General features: G+C 51.7%; 1 protein-coding gene and 1 long non-coding RNA gene across 4 annotated transcripts; both read right to left on the bottom strand.

Moving 5' to 3' along the window:
- Nucleotides 1-423: 423 nt before the first annotated feature.
- On the bottom strand, nucleotides 424-3055 carry LOC134809075 (uncharacterized). Its single transcript, XR_010153715.1, has 2 exons — nucleotides 2856-3055; nucleotides 424-1642 (listed from the first exon to the last, which is right to left on the bottom strand). It is a non-coding gene; the product is annotated as an uncharacterized LOC134809075 (long non-coding RNA).
- A 29-nt stretch (nucleotides 3056-3084) lies between these two features.
- Nucleotides 3085-14989, bottom strand: QTRT1 (queuine tRNA-ribosyltransferase catalytic subunit 1). 3 transcript variants are annotated; one of them, XM_512381.9, is made up of 10 exons: nucleotides 14686-14979; nucleotides 14371-14439; nucleotides 14135-14273; nucleotides 9047-9125; nucleotides 8812-8927; nucleotides 4148-4286; nucleotides 3823-3898; nucleotides 3583-3692; nucleotides 3410-3497; nucleotides 3085-3332 (listed from the first exon to the last, which is right to left on the bottom strand). In XM_512381.9, the coding sequence occupies exons 1-10, from the start codon at nucleotides 14926-14928 to the stop codon at nucleotides 3180-3182; spliced, it is 1212 nt and encodes a 403-aa protein (XP_512381.1). In that variant the 5' UTR covers nucleotides 14929-14979; the 3' UTR covers nucleotides 3085-3179. The 3 variants fall into 3 exon arrangements, with proteins under 3 accessions (XP_512381.1, XP_063657252.1, XP_009432971.1); XM_063801182.1 differs by adding an exon at nucleotides 9602-9717 and having other exon boundaries at nucleotides 3823-4286; nucleotides 14686-14950; XM_009434696.4 differs by having other exon boundaries at nucleotides 3823-4286; nucleotides 14686-14989.
- Nucleotides 14990-16799: the final 1810 nt, after the last annotated feature.

The following is a 16799-nucleotide window of genomic DNA, read 5'->3' as shown; positions in this document are numbered from 1 at the left end:
CCCAGGTCTCAAAGAAATAGGCAAAAAGCGCCAGGTGCGGTGGCTCATGCCTGTAATCCCAGCACTTTGGGAGGCCAAGGAGGGCAGATCACCTGAGGTTAGAGGTTCGAAACCAGCTTGGCTAACATAGTGAAACCCCGTTTCTACTAAAAATACAAAAAATTAGCCAGGCGTGGTGGTGCGTGCCTGTAATCCCAGCTACTTGAGAGGCTGAGGCAGGAGAATCGCTTGAACACGGGACGCAGAAGTTGCGGTGAGCTGAGATCGCACCGCTGCACTCCAGCCTGGGCAACAAGAGCAAAACCCCGTCTCAAAAACAAATAAACAAACAAACAAAAAACGTTGAGGAAACTCTTCATGTACTGAAGTATAAATAATTTGAGATATACTAAGAGGAAAAAACAAGCAAGGTACAGAACTGTGTGTGAAGGATGCTGACATGCATGAAAACCATATGTACACACGGAAAATTGCTGGAAAAATACATAAATTGATAAAAGTAGTTGCACTTTTGATGTGATTTGAATTGTGGATTACATACATGTATTACTTTTTCACTTTTTTTTTTTTTGAAACAGAGTCTTGCTCTGTAGCCCAGGCTGGAGTGCAGTGATGCAATCTCAGCTTACTGCAACCTCCGCCTCCCGGGTTCAAATGATTCTCCTGCCTCAGCCTTTCAAGTAGCTGGGACTACAGGTGCATGCCACCATACCTGGCTAATTTTTGTATTTTTAGTAGAGATGGGGTTTCACCATGTTGGCCAGGCTGGTCTCGAACTCCTGACCCAGATGATCCTCCCTCCTTGGCCTCCCAAAGTGCTGGGATTGCAGGTGTGAGCCACAGCGCTTGGACTTTTTTTTTCTTTTCTTTTCTTTTCTTTTTTTGAGATGGAGGCTTGCTCTGTCTCCCAGGCTGGAGTACAGTAGTGCGATCTTGGCTCACTGCAACCTCCAAGTCCTGGCTTCAAGCGATATTCCTGCCTCAGCCTCCAGAGTAGCTGGGATTACAGGCACGTGCCACCACACCCAGCTAATTTTTGTATATTTAGTAGAGATGGGGTTTCACCATGTTGGCCAGGCTGGTCTTGAACTCCTGACCTCATGATCTGCCCTCCTTGGCCTCCCAAAATGCTAGGATTACAGGTGTGAGCCACCACCACGCCCAACCTTTTTTTTTTTTCTTTAGACGAAATCTCGCTGTCTCTCAGGGTGGCGTGCAGTGGTGCGATCTCGGCTCACTGCCACCTCCACGTCCTGGGTTCAAGTGATTCTCCTGCCTCAGCCTCCAGAGTAGCTGGGATTACAGGCACGTGCCACCATGCCCAGCTAACTTTTGTATTTTTAGTAGAGACAGGGTTTCACTATGTTGGCCAGGCTGGCCTCAAACTCCTTGACCTCAAGTGATCCGCCCGCCTTGGCCTCCCAAAGCACTGGGATTACAGGTGTGAGCCACTGCACCTGGCCTACTTTTTCCATTTCAAAAACTTCATTTTTGAAGAGCACTGGTTTTTGTTTTTGAGACAGAGTCTCACGCCGCTGCCCATCCTGGAGTGCAGTGGTGCAATTGCAGCCTCAACCTCCTGGGCTCAAGCAATCCTCCCACCTCAGCTTCCTCAGTAGCTGGGAGCACAGATGCACACCACCTGTATTTTTTGTAAAGATGGAGTTTCACCGTGTTGCCCAGGCTGGTGAAGATCACTAGCTCTGTAACTGATCATATCTGGGTTAGATCCTGGGCCTGTTTATTTACTGATTATTATGGTCTGAATGTTTATAGACCAGCCCTCTACCCCATCACCCACCACACCAAGATTGACATGATGAAACCTAATCCCCAACATGATGGTAATTGGAGGTGGAGCCTTTGGAAGGCGATTTGGTGATTAGGTGAATGGGATTTGTGCCCTTATGTATTTTTTTTCCTTTTCACAAACCTGCTGAGCTTCTCACTGCGCCTTCATAAAAGAGACCCCAGAGAGCTGCCTTGCCCCTCCCGCCATGTGAGATTAGAGAAAAGATCGCCATCTAGGAAGTTTGCCCTCAACAGACACTGAATCTGCTGGTACCTTGATCTTGAATTTCCCAGCTTCTAGAACTGTGATAAATAAATTTCTGCTGTTTATAAGCCACCCAGTTGATGGTATTTTGTTATATATGGCAGCCAGAACGGACTAAGAAAGTGACAGTGACCATGTAAACTTCATTCCTCTGCGCCTCAGTGTCCTCCTCCGTAAAATGGAACACGACTGTACATGCAACATCAAGTTGCAAGAGTAGACCGGGTGTGGCGGCTCCAGATCGAGGCTACAGTGAGCCGTGTTTGAACCAATGCACTCCAGCCTGGATGACAAAGGGAGACAGTCTCAAAAAAAAAAAAAAAAAAAAAAAAAAAGAGGCTGGGCACTGTGGCTCATGCCTGTAATCCCAACACTTTGGGAGGCTGAGGCAGGCAGATCACTTGAGGTCAGGAGTTTGAGACCAGCCTGGCCAACATGGTGAAACCCCATCTCTATTAAAAATACAAAAATTAGCCAGGCGTGCTGGCACGCGCCTGTAGTCTCAGCTACTCGGGAGGCTGAGGCAGGAGAATCGTTTGAACCCGGGAGGCGGAGGTGGCAGTGATCCGAGATCCTACCACTGCACTCCAGCCTGGGTGACAGAGCGAGACTCAGTCTCGGAAAAAAAAAAAAAGAAAGAAAAAAATAGGAGATTAAGCCTCATAATTATAAAAGTCAGACTAGGAGTGTATGCCTTAAAGCCAAGATACCATTTCTTTGATGGTGATGACCTTGGGCAAGTTCCCTCCCTTCCCTGGGCCTGCTTCCTCAGCTGTAAAAAAGGAGAGGCCAACAGTACCTCCCTCCAAGGTGGCTGGGGGGCCTGGGCCCCAGGAAGCAGGTGGCAGCTCCCGCTCTAGGGGCACGCCCTACATGCTGGGCACTGGCAGGTGGTTTCCAGCTATCCGCTGCTGCCACAGTGACGTGTTATGATTGGTGAGAAGGGGAGATATTCCACTGCAATGACGCTCAGACTGGGAGGGGGACCCAGACAGGCCACTTCCTTAAGAAGACACAGACACACTCTGTAAGTTACAATAAAAAAAACCTTCCAAAAAGAAATCCTTCAGTATCTTCCAGCCCCTCCCTCCCTTCCTTCCTCCCTCCCTCTCCCAATGCCAGGTCAGCCCAGTGTTATTCCCACAGAGGCCAGAGCGTCAGTGGCCCAGGTGGGACAGAGGGTGGGATCCCCGTACATGGCGCCCATGAAGTCCCGCACGAAGTCCGGGAAGCGCTTCTCCACGATGCTGGTGCGGACGGCGCTCATGAGCTGCAGCTGCGGGGAGGGGAGGTCAGCGTGGGGCATACGCACCTAGGACAGCCCCGCCCACCTTGCCCCGGGCACTGGCTCACCTGGTAGGCGATGTTGTGGACCGTGAGGTGGTGCAGCGCGGCCGTGTTGTCACTGTGCAGCAGCGCGTGCAGGAAGGCGCGGCTGTGCCTGTAGAGCGGCAGGGGACAGCTCAGCACGGCCAGGCCCTGTCCCCTCCACGCCCTGCCCCAGCTCCCAGTGCCATCCTGCCTACTTTTGGCACGTGGGGCAGGTGCACTCCGGGTCTATGGGGCCGAAGTCCTTCTCAAACACCTTCTTCCTCAACTGCAGGTTCCCAGTGGGCACCAGGGCAGAGCCAAAGCGCTGTGGGAGAGGAAGGGCAGGGAAAGGGGGGTCACCCAGGGCTTCATTCTCCCCACCCCCCAACCCCTAACCTTGCCTCCCTAGTCCCCCACCCGTCTCCCGCCCTGACCTCCTTCTGCCAGAGCCTCACCGCTGTCCGTGTGGGGAAGACGCAGTCGAACATGTCACATCCAAGAGCCACGCAGACTACCAGATCAGTGGCATAGCTGGGGTTGCAGCCATGACGGGAGGGGGCAGAGAACCTCAGGGGCTTCCCAGGGCCCCTCCCAACCCTCACACTGCCCCAGACTGGGCCATATTCCCTCAGAATGGCCCCCAAGGGACAGCCATGTCTTCCTAGTCTCCTCAGATCAGACCTGTGTCCGTTTCCCCCAAATGCCACCTCCCCAAGCAGGGTAGGGGGTCCCCAGGAATCCACTTCCCACAGGGCTCTGGCTTCCCTATCCACAACATACCCAACCCCCATCAGATATCGGGGCTTGTCCTTCGGCAGCCGAGAGGTGCTCAGCGCCACCATCCGCCAGAACTGCGACTTGCTCTCACCCCCGCTCAGGCCCCCGATGGCGAAGCCAGGCACGTCTCGCTTGGTCATCTCTGAGGGTACAGGGTAAGGTGAGGGCCACAGAAGAGGAAATGCGCCTGGTCTTCAATCCCAGAACACACCCTGCCCAGACTTCCAGAGTCGCTCGGGGAGAGAGTCAGAGAAACAGACAGAGACAGACAGACAGAGCCAGAGACGGAGAGGGAGACGGAGAGGGAGACAGAGGAGAGGGTCCATCAGTTTGTCTGTCTGTTTAGGGGCTGGGACTGCTGCTGATCTCAGCTAACATTTATTGAGTGCCTGCTGTATGCAAGACCTTTTCCTTCAGTACTCAGAAGAGGCACAGCCCACAGTCCCTTAGCTGAAACTGTTGGAACCAGATGCGTTTCAGAATTCAGAGTTTTCCAGATGTGAGAACAGTAAACATCCCACATGCTGAGTAACAGCTGTCATGTTAGGCGCAGTGGCTCACGCCTGTCATCCCAGCACTGTGGGAGGCCAAGGCAAGCAGATCACTTGAAGTCTGGTGTTGAAGAACAATCTGGCCAACATGGTGAAACCCTGTCTCTACTAAAAATATGAAAAGTAGCCAGGCGTGGTGGTGCACGCCTGTGGTCCCAGCTACACAGGAGGCCGAGGCAGGAGAATCGCTTGAACCTGGGAGGCAGAGGTTGTAGTGAGCCAAGATCACACCACTGCACTCCAGCCTGGGTGACAAAGTGAGACTCCGTCTCCAAAAAAAGGGCCGGGCGCGGTGACTCATGCCTTCAATCCCAGCACTTTGGGAGGCCAAGGCAGGCAGATTACGAGGTCAGGAGTTCGAAAGCAGGCTAACCAACGTGGTTAAATCCTGTCTCTACTAAAAAATACAAAAATTAGCCAGGTGTGGTGATGGGCACCCGCAGTCCCAGCTACACAGGAGGCTGAGGCAGAAGAATCGCTTGAACCCGGGAGGTGGAGGTTGCAGTGAGCCGAGATCAGACGACTGCACTCCAGCCTGGGCGACAGAGCGAGACTCCGTCTCAAAAACAAAACAAAACAAAACAAAACAACAACAACAAAAAAACACCCAATAGCCTGTCATCAAACACTGTAATATTTGTACAACAAAATATGTTAAGACTTGGTGGAGGAAAGGGGAGTGAGAGCATTAGGACAAATACATAACGCATGCGGGGCTTAAAACCTAGATGACGGGCTGATGTGTGCAGAAACCACCATGGCACATTCACAGCTGTGTAACAAACTTGCACGTTCTGCACGTGTATCCCAGAACTTAATTTTTTTTTTTTTTTTGAGATGGAGTTTTGCTCTTGTCATCCAGGCTGGAGTGCAATGGCACCATCTTGGCTCACTGCAACCCTCGCCTCCCGGGTTCAAGTGATTCTCCTGCCTCAGCCCCCCGAGTAGCTGGGATTACAGTCGCCCACCACCATGCCCGGCTAATTTTTTGTATTTTTAATAGAGACAGGGTTCCGCCATGTTGGGCAGGCTGGTCTTGAACTCCTGACCTCAGGTAATCCGCCCACTTCGGCCTCCCAAAGTGCCAGGATTACAGGCATGAGCCACCACGCCCGGCCCAAGTAAAATTTAAAAAATAAAAATAGGCTGGGCACATGGCTCACGCCTGTAATCCCAGCACTTTGGGAGGCCAAGGCAGGTGGATCACGAGGTCAGGAGTTCGAGACCAGCCTGGCCAACATGGTGAAACCCCATCCCTACTAAAAATACAAAAATTGGCCGGGCGTGGTGGCTGGTGCCTGTAATCCCAGCTACTCGGGAGGCTGAAGCAGGAGAATCGCTTGAAACCAGAAGGCAGAGGTTGCAGTGAGCCGAGATGGCGCCACTGCACTCCAGCCTGGACAACAAGAGCAAAACTCCGTCTCAAAAAAATAAAAAATAAATAAAAATAAAAATATGTGAAGACTTATAACAACTGGGATAAAAAATGAGAGATCTAAGTTAGCCATGAAATGAGTTGCAAATTTTTCAGGGCATTCTAAGTTTTTTCTCTTTTCTTTTCTTCTTCTTTTTTTTTGAGACAGGGTCTCACTGTGTTACCCAGACTGCAGTACAGTGATGTCATCATAGCTCACTGCAGCCACCAACCCCTGGGCTCAAGCGATCCTCCCACCTCAGCCTCCCAAGTATCTAGGATCACAGGCACACACTCCCATGCTTGTGTGCTAATTTTCTTTTTTTCTTTTTTTTTGAGACAGATTCTTGCTCTGTCGCCCAGGCTGGAGTGCAGTGGTGTGATCTCAGCTCACTGTAACCTCCACCTCCCAGGTTCAAATGATTCTCCTGCCTCAGCCTCCCGAGTAGCTAAGATTACAGGTGCCCACTACCATGCCTGGCTAATTTTTTTTTTTTTTTGAGATGGAGTCTCACTTTGTTGCCCAGGCTGGAGTGCAGTGGCACAATCTTGGCTCACTGCAAGCTCCGTCTCCCAGGTTCACGCCATTCTCCTGCCTCGGCCTCCCGAGTAGCTGAGACTACAGGCGCCCGCCACCACGCCCAGCTAATTTTTTCTATTTTTTAGTAGAGATGGGGTTTCACCGTGTTAGCCAGGTTGGTCTCGATCTCCCGACCTCAATGATTCGCCCGCCTCAGCCTCCCAAAGTGCTGGGATTACAGGCGCGAGCCACCACACCCGGCCTAATTTTTGTATTTTTAGTAGAAACGGGGTTTTACCATGTTGGCCAGGCTGGTCTCGAACTCCTGACCACGTGATCTGCCCGCCTTGGCCTCACAAAGTACTGGGATTACAGGCGTGAGCCAGCGTGCCTGGCCCAATTCTCTTTTTTTAGAGATGGGATCTCACTATGTCACCCAGACTGGTCTCAAGCAATCCTCTTGCCTTGGCCTCCTAAAGTGCTGGGATTCAGGTGTGAGCTATGGTACCTGGCCAATGTTCTGGATTTTAGACTTTCGCTCTGAGGACCTGGATGACACAGAAGGGGCTGCAGAATTGTGCTATTGTTCAACTTGCCTGAAACAAGAGGAAATTGAGGCTTGCAGAGCTTAAACCACTAGTCCAAGGCCACATATGCCAAAGGCTGGATTGAAACCTGGGTCTGGCCTCCAAGTCCAGGCTTATCTTGTGCCCCAGCTGCCCAGTTCAACCCGAAGAGGCCATGCCATCAAGAACGCAGGTGTTGGCCAGGTGCAGTGGCTCAAGCCTGTAATCCCAGCACTCTGGAGGCCAAGGCGGGTGGATCACGAGGTCAGGAGTTCAAGACCAGCCTAGCCAACATGGTGAAACCCTGTCCCTACTAAAAATACAAAAATTAGCCAGGCATGGTGGTGCATGCCTGTAATCTCAGCTACTCAGGAGGCTAAGGCAGGAGAATCACTTGAAACCGGAAGGTGGAGGTTGCAGTGAGCTGAGATCACGCCACTGCACTCCAGCCTGGGCAACAACAGCAAAACTCCGTCTCAAAAAAAAAAAAAGAAAAAAAAAAAAAAAGGAATGCAGGCGTTGTCTGGGGCCAGGTTTTGAAGGTAATGTGAGCATCCTCCAACTGGACACAGGGTGTTTACATGCAGATTCCTAGGCCTTCCCTAGCTCCAACTCTGGTCGGATCATGGGAAGGGGAGCTGCATTTTACCAGGAATTTCAGTAGTCTGTGCTGGGGCAGGTAAGCCTCAGAGCACTTTGAGAAGCACCCCATGGGGCGGTGCTTGTCAAACTGCAGGTGGTTGAGAAATGACTTCGATGACGCACGGGTTGTTGTCGTTGTTTTTAAATGAAAGAGAAAAGAAAACACCAGAAAGCATTGCATGTAAAAAGGTAATGCATGGCTGGACACACCGGCGTGCACCTATATTCCAAGCACTTTGGAAAGCTGAGGCAGGACTGCTTGATCCCAGGAGTTTGAGGCTGCAGTGAGCTTTGACCTAGCCACTGCACTCCAGGAGGAGCAACAGAGTAAGACCGTGTCTCAAAAATAAATAAAGAGGCCGGGTGCGGTGGCTCACGCCTGTAATCCCAGCACTTTGGGAGGCCGAGGCAGGCAGATCACAAGGTCAGGAGTTTGAAACCAGCCTGGCCAAAATGGTGAAACCCTGTCTCTACTAAAAATACAAAAATTAGCCGGGCCTGGTGGCGGGTGCCTGTAGTCCCAGCTACTCAGGAGGCTGAGGCAGGAGAATAGATTGAACCCGGGAGGTGGAGGTTGCAGTGAGCCGAGATCGCGCCACAGCACTCCAGCCTGGGCGACAGTGCATCCTCCAAAAAAAAAAAAAGTAAAATAAATAAATATATAAATAGGCTGGGCGCGGTGGCTCATGACTATATTCCCAGCACTTTGGGAGGCCAAGGGGGGTGGATCACCTGAGACTCCGTCTCAAAACAAAAACAAAAACAAACAAAAAAACTAGAAAATCATTAACTACTGGAATCATGGCCATTCTCTCAATACATTCTACTGCACGTGGCCCGAGAGCCTTTGCTCCGGCTATTTTTTCTAGCGCAGTGCCCTTCTACACATTAGCAATCCAGTCCCACCATACGCCAGGCCCATGTGGGGACCTCCGCGACGGCCAAGCCCTGGGCCTGCCAGCGCATGGCTCTACCTTCAAGGCAGGTGGCCCGGAGATCTGCGTCCAGCCCACCCTGGATAATGGCGAAGAGGTTCTGCTTGTCCGGCCGCTGATGGGCTGCAATGCACCGGTCCAGCCAGCGGATTGACCTGCAACAGGGCCCCAGTCACAAGCCCCAGGGGCCTGGTGAGGGGGTAGGAGACAAGGCTACAGGGACCAGGATCCCCTCCCACCACGTATCCCACACATGCACACAGCATATACACACCTGTACATGGCCTCCTCCACACGTGGCCCAGTCACAGTACTGCTAACCACATCGTCCAGCTGCATGATGATGTCCGAGCCTGATGGTGAGATGGGGGCAACATCACTGGGAAAGCCCGCAGTGCTTGGGGAAAGCCTGCTGTCACATGGGGACAAGTTGGACTTCCCCAAGAGCATCCCCCCATCCCCCATCTTGCTAACTCCCACGTGACTTTCTCGGTCTGTTTATACAGCAGCCAGAAGGAGCTTTACAGAATGTGCCTTTGATCCTGCCTCTCCCCAGCTTAAAATCCTATCCTGTTACACACAATAAAATCCTAAAATATACAAAGGGATTCCTTGCTATGTGGCGTGCCACAGCAAGACCGGGAAACCAAACGTCCATCAGCAGGGCTCTGCTGGCTGGGCGCGGTGACTACGCCTGTAATCCCAGCACTTGGGGACGCCGAGGCAGGCAGGTCATCTGAGGTCAGGAGTTCAAGACCAGCCTCGCCAACATGGTGAAACCCCATCTCTCCTAAAAACACAAAAATTAGCCAGGTGTGATGGCACGTGCCTGTATTCCCAGCTGCTTGGAAGGCAGAGACAGGAGAATAGCTTGAATCTGGGAGACAGAGGTAGCAGTGAGCCAAGATTGTGCCACTGCACTCCAGCCTGGATGACAGAGCAAGGCTGTGTTAAGAAAAAAAAAAAAAGGTTAAAAAAAAAAAAACGGGCGCGATGGCTCACGCTTGTCATCTCAGCACTTTGGAAGGCCGACCCAGGTGGATCATTTGAGGTCAGGAGTTCGAGACCAGCCTGGCCAAGGTGGTGAAACCCCGTCTCTACTAAAAATACAAAAATTAGCCGGGCGTGGTGGTATATTCCTGTAATCCCAGCTACTCAAGAGGCTGAGGCAGGAGAATCGCTTGAACCCAGGAGACAGAGGTTGCGGTGAGCTGAGATTGCACCACTGCACTCCAGCCAAGGCGACAGAGCAAGACACCGTCTCAAAAACAAAACAAAAGTGCTAAGATTATAAGCATGAGCCACGGTGCACAGCATAGTGGTTTAGTGGCATAAAATGAAACTTGATGACCTATAATCCAAACACTTTGGAAGGCCCAGGCAGAAGGATCACTTGAGCCCAGGAGTTCGAGACCAGCCTGGGCAACACAGAGAGACCCCATCTCCATTATTAAGAAAATAAATAGATGAAAAAAATTTAAAATAAAAAAGAACAGGCCACAGCCGGGCGCAGTGGCTCACGCCTGTAATCCCAGCACTTTGGGAGGCCAAGGCGTGTGGATCACCAGGTGAGGAGATCGACACCATCCTGGCTAACACAGTGAAACCCTGTCTCTACTAAAAATACAAAAAATTAGCCGGGCGTGGTTGTGGTCACCTGTAGTCCCAGCTACTCGGGAACTGAGGCAGGAGAATGGTGTGAACCCGGGAGGTGAAGCTTGCAGTGAGCCCAGATCACACCACTACACTCCAGCCTGAGTGACAGAGAGAGATTCTGTCTCCAAAAAAAAAAAAAAGAACAGGCCAGGCCTGGTGGCTTATGCCTGTAATCCCAGCACTTTGGGAGGCCAAAGCAGGTCAATCACTTGAGATCGGGAGTTCGAGACCACCCTGGCCAATATGGTGAAACCCTGTCTCTACAACAAATACAAAAATTAGCCCGGCATGGTGGCATGCACCTGAAGTCCCAGCTACTTGGGAGGCTGAGGCAGGAGAATCGCTTGAACCCAGGAAGCAAAGGTTGCAGTGAGCCAAGATCGCACCACAGTACTCCAGCCTGGGTGACAGAGCGAGATTGTGTCTCAAAAAAGAAAAAAAGGGGCAGGCGCGGTGACTCACGCCTGTAGTCCCAGCACTTCGGGAGGCCGAGACGGGTGGATCACCTTAGGTCAGGAGTTCGAGACCGGCCTGGCCAACATGGTGAAACCCCGTCTCTACTAAAAATATAAAAACTAGCCAGGTGTGGTGGTGGGCACCTGTAATCCCAGCTACTCGGGAGGCTGCGGCAGGAGAAGTGCTTGAACCCAGAAGACAGAGGTTGCAGTGAGCCAACACAGTGCCACCGCATTCCAGCCTTGGTCAAAGAGTGAGACTCCTTCTCAAAAAAGAAAAAAAAAAAAAAAAAGACGAAAAAATAAATATGGGGCTGGGTGCGGTGGCTCACGCCTGTAATCCCAGCCCTTTGGGAGGCTGAGACAGGTGGATCACCTGAAGTCAGGAGTTCAAGACCAGCCTGACCAACAAGGAGAAACCCCGTCTCTACTAAAAGTACAAAAATTAGCCAGGCGTGGTGGCAGGCACCTGTAGTCCCAGCTGCTGGGGAGGCTGAGGCAGCAGAATAGCTTAAACCCGGGCAGCAGAGGTTGCAGTGAGCCAAGATCGAGCCACTGCACTCCAGCCTAGGTGACAGAGCAAGATTCCACATCAAAAAAAAAAAAAAAAAAATTACGACATTCATTAAAAAGCTAGAACTTTAGCTGGGCGTGGTGGCTCACACCTGTAATGCCAGCACTTTGGGAGGCTGAGGCAGGCGGATCACCTGAGGTCGGGAGTTCAAGACCAGCCTGACCAACATGGAGAAACCCCGTCTCTACCAAAAATACAAAATTAGCCGGGCATGGTGGCGCATGCCTGTCATCCCAGCTACTTGGGAGGCTGAGGCAGGAGAATCGCTTGAACCCAGGAGGCAGAGGTTGCTGTGAGCTGAGATTGCGCCATTGCACTCCAGCCTGGGCAACAAGAGCGAAACTCAGTTTCAAAAAAAAGAGGCCAAGCGCAGTGGCTCACGCCTGTAATCCCAGCACTTTGGGAAGCTGAGGCGGGCGGATCACGAGGTCAGGAGATCGAGACCATCCTGGCTAACACGATGAAACCCCGTCTCTAGTAAAAGTACAAAAAAATTAGCTGGGCGTAGTGGCGGGTGCCTGTAGTCCCAACTACTCCGGAGGCTGAGGCAGGAGAATGGCATGAACCCAGGAGGCGGAGCTTGCAGTGAGCCGAGATCGCGCCACTGCACTCCAGCCTGGGCGACTAAGCAAGACTCCATCTCCAGAAAAAACAAACAAACAAACAAAAAAACACATGGGGGCTGGCACAGTGGCTCATGCTTGTAACATGAGCACTTTGAATGGTCAAGGCAAAGAACTGTTTGTAGCCAGGAGTTCAAGACCAGCCCAGATAATGTAGTGAGACTCTAATCTCTACAAAAAATATTTGGCCGGGCATGGTGGCTCACACCTGTAATCCCAGCACTTTGGGAGGCCAAGGCGGGCAGATCGCTTGAGGTCAGGAGTTCAAGACCAGCCTGGCCAACATGGCGAAACCCTGTCTCTACTAAAAATACAAAAAACTAGCTGGGCGTGGTGGCATGCACCTGTAATCCCAGCTACTTGGGAGGCTGAGGCAGGAGAATTGCTTGAGGCCAGGAGGCAGAGGTTGCAGTGACCTGAGATTGTGCCACTGTACTCTAGCCTGGGTGACAGAGTGAGACCCTGTCTCAAAATAATACATAAAAATAAATAAACATAAAAAAAAAACTTATAGGCCGGGCACAGTGTCTCATACCTGTAATCCCAGCACTTTGGGGGACCAAGATGGGCAGATCACTTGAGGTCAGGAGTTTGTAACCAGCCTGGCCAACATGGTGAAACCCCATCTCTACTGAAAATACAAAAATTAGCTGGGTGTGGTAGCGGGCACCTGTAATCCCAGCTACTTGGGAGGCTAAGGCAGGCGAATTGCTTGAACCAGGAGGCAGCTGTTGCAGTGAGTCATGATCGCGCCTCCGCCTCCCAAAGTGCTGGGATTACAGGCGTGGCCACCGCACCCAGCACGTGGCTTCTTTTCTTATAAGGGTTTTTGTTATAGGGGCTTCAGCCATGAATCTAAGAAGAAAAAATATTTCTTCCTCCCTACAGCATCAATCTATTAGAATGATGAGGGGAAGAGGGGTTTTGACCCTGTGTTGCCATGGTTCTTTATCAAGAAATGGGGATATTGGGCCAGGCGTGGTGGCTCACACCTATAATCCCAGCACTCTGGGAGGCCGAAGCAGGTGGATCACCTGAGGTCCGGAGTTTGAGACCAGCCTTGCCAACATAGTGAAACCCGTCTCTACAAAAAATACAAAAATTAGCTGGGCATGGTGGCAAGCAGTTGTAATCCCAGCTACTCAGCAGGCTGAGGCAGGAGAATCACTTGAACCCAGGAGGTGGAGGTTGCAGTGACTGGATATCACACCATTGCACTCCAGCCTGGGTGACTGTCTCAAAAAAAAAAAAAAAAAAAATGCCAGGTGTGGTGGCTCACGCCTGGAATCCCAGCACTCTGGGAGGCCGAGGCAGGCGGATCACCTGAGCTCAGGAGTTTGAGAGTAGCCTAACCAACATGGAGAAACCCTGTCTCTACTAAAAATACAAAATTAGCCAGGTGTGGTGGCGCACACCTGTAATCCCAGCTACTCGGGAGGCTGAGTCAGGAGAATCACTTGAACCCGGGAGGCAGAGGTTGCAGTGGGCTCAGATCGCAAAATTGCACTCCAGCCTGGGCAACAAGAGCAAAATTCCGTCTCAAAAAAAAAAAAAAAGAAGGATATTGAGGATATGGGAGGAGCCTAAAGCCTCCCCAATCCTCTTGTTGCCACCATTATTTCAACAGGTATTTGTCCAATTAATTTGTTTTTTTTATTTTTTATTTTGGTAGAGACAGGGTCTCCCTGTATTGCCCAAGCTGGTCTCCAACTCCCGGCCTCAAGTGATCTTCCCGTCTCAGTTTCCCAAATTGCTGGGATTACAGGCATGAGCTTCCACGTCCAGTCTTAATTTGCTAATGAGAGAAAAACTGCAATAATAATACTTAAGCTACTACATGACTGGGATGGAGATTTACTGACATCATCTCATATGTACTTGTCAACAATTCTACCAAAGACCTGCTACTATTTACCCCCGCTTTGAGTTGATTCAACTGAAGCTCAGCGAGGAGTGACCTGCTTAAAGCCACACAACAGCTAAAGAACAGGCCCTGTGTAAACTTCATCCCCTGACAGACAGGGTAAGGAGGCGGCTCCCCAGGGTCCTCTCACCCAGCGCATTCTGGATCTGCACGGATTTCTCCGGGCTCAGCAGGGTCTCATTGCCGTCGTAGGGGGAGCGGAAGCGGACGCCCTCCTCCGTCACCTCGGACAGAGACACCAGCGACACCATCTGGAAACCGCCGCTGTCCTAAGGGAAACCCCACCGCAAAGCTGTCAGGGGGTGGAGATGGGGACCCTTCACTCCAGAGAAGGGCCCTAGAACGTCGGCTCTCTCCTCAGCTCACCGTTAGCAGATTATGAGGCCAATTCATGAAGCCGTGGAGACCGTTGGCTTTCTGGATCAGCTCGGGTCCCTGGGTTGATGGAAGAAAGTGTCAGGTTAGGGGTGACCGCGTCCCTGGGGGCCCTTCTTGGGAGACAGATCTGGCCAGCTTTAGTCCCTGCTGCTCTTTCACGCCCAGTACAAGGCCTGGTCATTGGGGGCGCTCAATACAGCTGGTCGATTGACTTTGGGAGGAGTGTCCGGGCCTGGAGGACGCTCCATGGCTCCCCACGCCTCGCCGCCTCGCCGCCTCCCCGCGCGGGCAGAGCCCACCCACCGGCCTTAGACCCAGATGGTAGGTATTGCCCAGGCAGATGCGGCAACCCAGAGCGTCCAGCTGTTCGGTCGTGATGCCCTTCATGGTGGCCTGCGTGCCCACTGGCATGAACACAGGAGTGGCCACTGTCCCATGCGGCAGCCACAGCTCGCCTGCCCGGGCCCTGGAGCGGCTGCATTCGGCCACCAGCCGCATGATCCGTGGGGCCGACTCCAGGGAAGCCTGGGTAGCTGCTCCCGCCATCTTGACTGTCGGAACCACGTGGGCCGTACCACACAGTGGGCGGCACCATGTTGGCCGCTGTCACGTGACCGCGCGACCCGTTCTGGAGCCCGGGAAAGCGTCGGGGGACCATGGCAACGGATTTGAACCCCTGGTCCTGGCTGGGGGCCCATTTAACTCCTACCCACAACACGCTAAAGCGAAGAATCAGAATTGAACTGGGAACGAATCCCATCACTAGCACTTTCGAGCTACAATCAGAGACTCTCATAGCCATAATTTTCTCTTGGATAAAATGTGGCGAATTACAGCATCTCGGCATAAAGACTTTGTAAAGATTGAATAAAGGGCCGGGGGTGGTGGCTCACGCCTGTAATCCCAGCACTTTGGGAGGCCGAGGAGGGAGGATCACGAGGTCATGGAATGGAGACCATCCTGGCTAACACAGTGAAACCCCGTCTGTACTAAAAATGCAAAAAATTAGCCGGACGTGGTGGCGGGCGCCTGTAGTCCCAGCTACTCGGGAGGCTGAGGCAGGAGAATGGCGTGAACCCGGGAGGCAGAGCTTGCAGTGAGCCGAGACCGCGCCACTACACTCCAGCCTGGGCGATAGAGCGAGACTCGGTCTCCAAAAAAAAAAAAAAAAAAAAAAAAGATTGAATAAGGATGATGTATAGATCTTTACACAGTGCTTGGCCCAGGCTGCAGTGAGCTATTGGTGGCGCTTTTGTTGCATCTTGTTCATCGCTTTGTACCAAGAAATCAGTACAGGACCTAGCACATAGTAAGTGCCCAGTTAGCATTAGTTTATTCAATAAAAGAAGGAGGCTGGGTGCAGTAGCTCACGCCTGTAATCCCATCAGTTTGGGAGGCCAAGGCGGTAAATCAGTTGAGCCCAGGGGTTCGAGACCAGCCTGGGCAAAATAATGAGACTTTGTCTCTACAAACGAAACAAACAAAAAATTTAGCCGGGCGTGCTGGCGCCCTCTGTAGTCCCAGCTACTTGGGAGGCTGAAGCGAAAAGATCACTTGAACCCAGGAGACAGAGGCTGCAGTGAGCTGTGATCAAGCCAGTGCACTACAGCCTGGGCGACACAGACCTCTTCTCAAAAAATCTAAAAATTAAATAAGGAATCCCAGATTTATAGAAGAGGCTAAGGCTCAGAACCTGGCCACAATTATTCCTTCATTCATTCAGCGTATGTCTACATATACATACCAGACTAGCGCCAGACTCCATGCAGCAAGGAGAGGAAGGGTCACAGATTTATTGAGTGCTGGCTATGTTCCATTTATAATAATAATAAATAAAGCCAGGCACAGTGGTTTTCTCCAGTAATCCCAGCATTTTGGGAGGCTCAGGACGGTGGGTCATTTAAGGCGAGGAGTTTGAGACCAGCCTGGGCAACATAACGAGATCCCGTCTCTACAAAACTAACAAAATACTAGACCAGTGTAGCGATGCGAGCCTGCAGTCCCAGCTACTTGAGAGGCTGAGACAGGAGGATCACTTAGGCCTAGAAGGTTGAGGCTCATGAAGCTGTAGGGAGCTGTAATCTTGCCACTGCACTCCAGCCTGGGTGACAGAGTGAGACCTTGTCTCAAAAACAAAACAAAACATAATATATAACTATATAACCCCCGGCACGTGCAGTGGCTCAAACCTGTATTCCCAGCACTTTGAGAGGCCAAGGCAGGAAGTTCACTCAAGGCCAGGAGATTGAGACCAGCTTGAGTAATATAGAGAGACCCCGTCCATACAAAAAATAAAAAAATTGGCTGGGTGCGGTGGCTCATGCCTGTAATCCCAGCACTTTGGGAGGCCGAAGCAGGCAGATCATGAGGTCAGGAGTTCAAGACCAGCCTGGCTAACACAATAAAACCCCGTCTCT

The sequence above is a fragment of the Pan troglodytes genome, chromosome 20, assembly GCF_028858775.2.
Source record: "Pan troglodytes isolate AG18354 chromosome 20, NHGRI_mPanTro3-v2.0_pri, whole genome shotgun sequence".
NCBI lineage: Eukaryota > Metazoa > Chordata > Mammalia > Primates > Hominidae > Pan > Pan troglodytes.
Note: the sequence above shows the minus strand (reverse complement) of the source record. Positions and strands in the feature narration are given on the sequence as shown.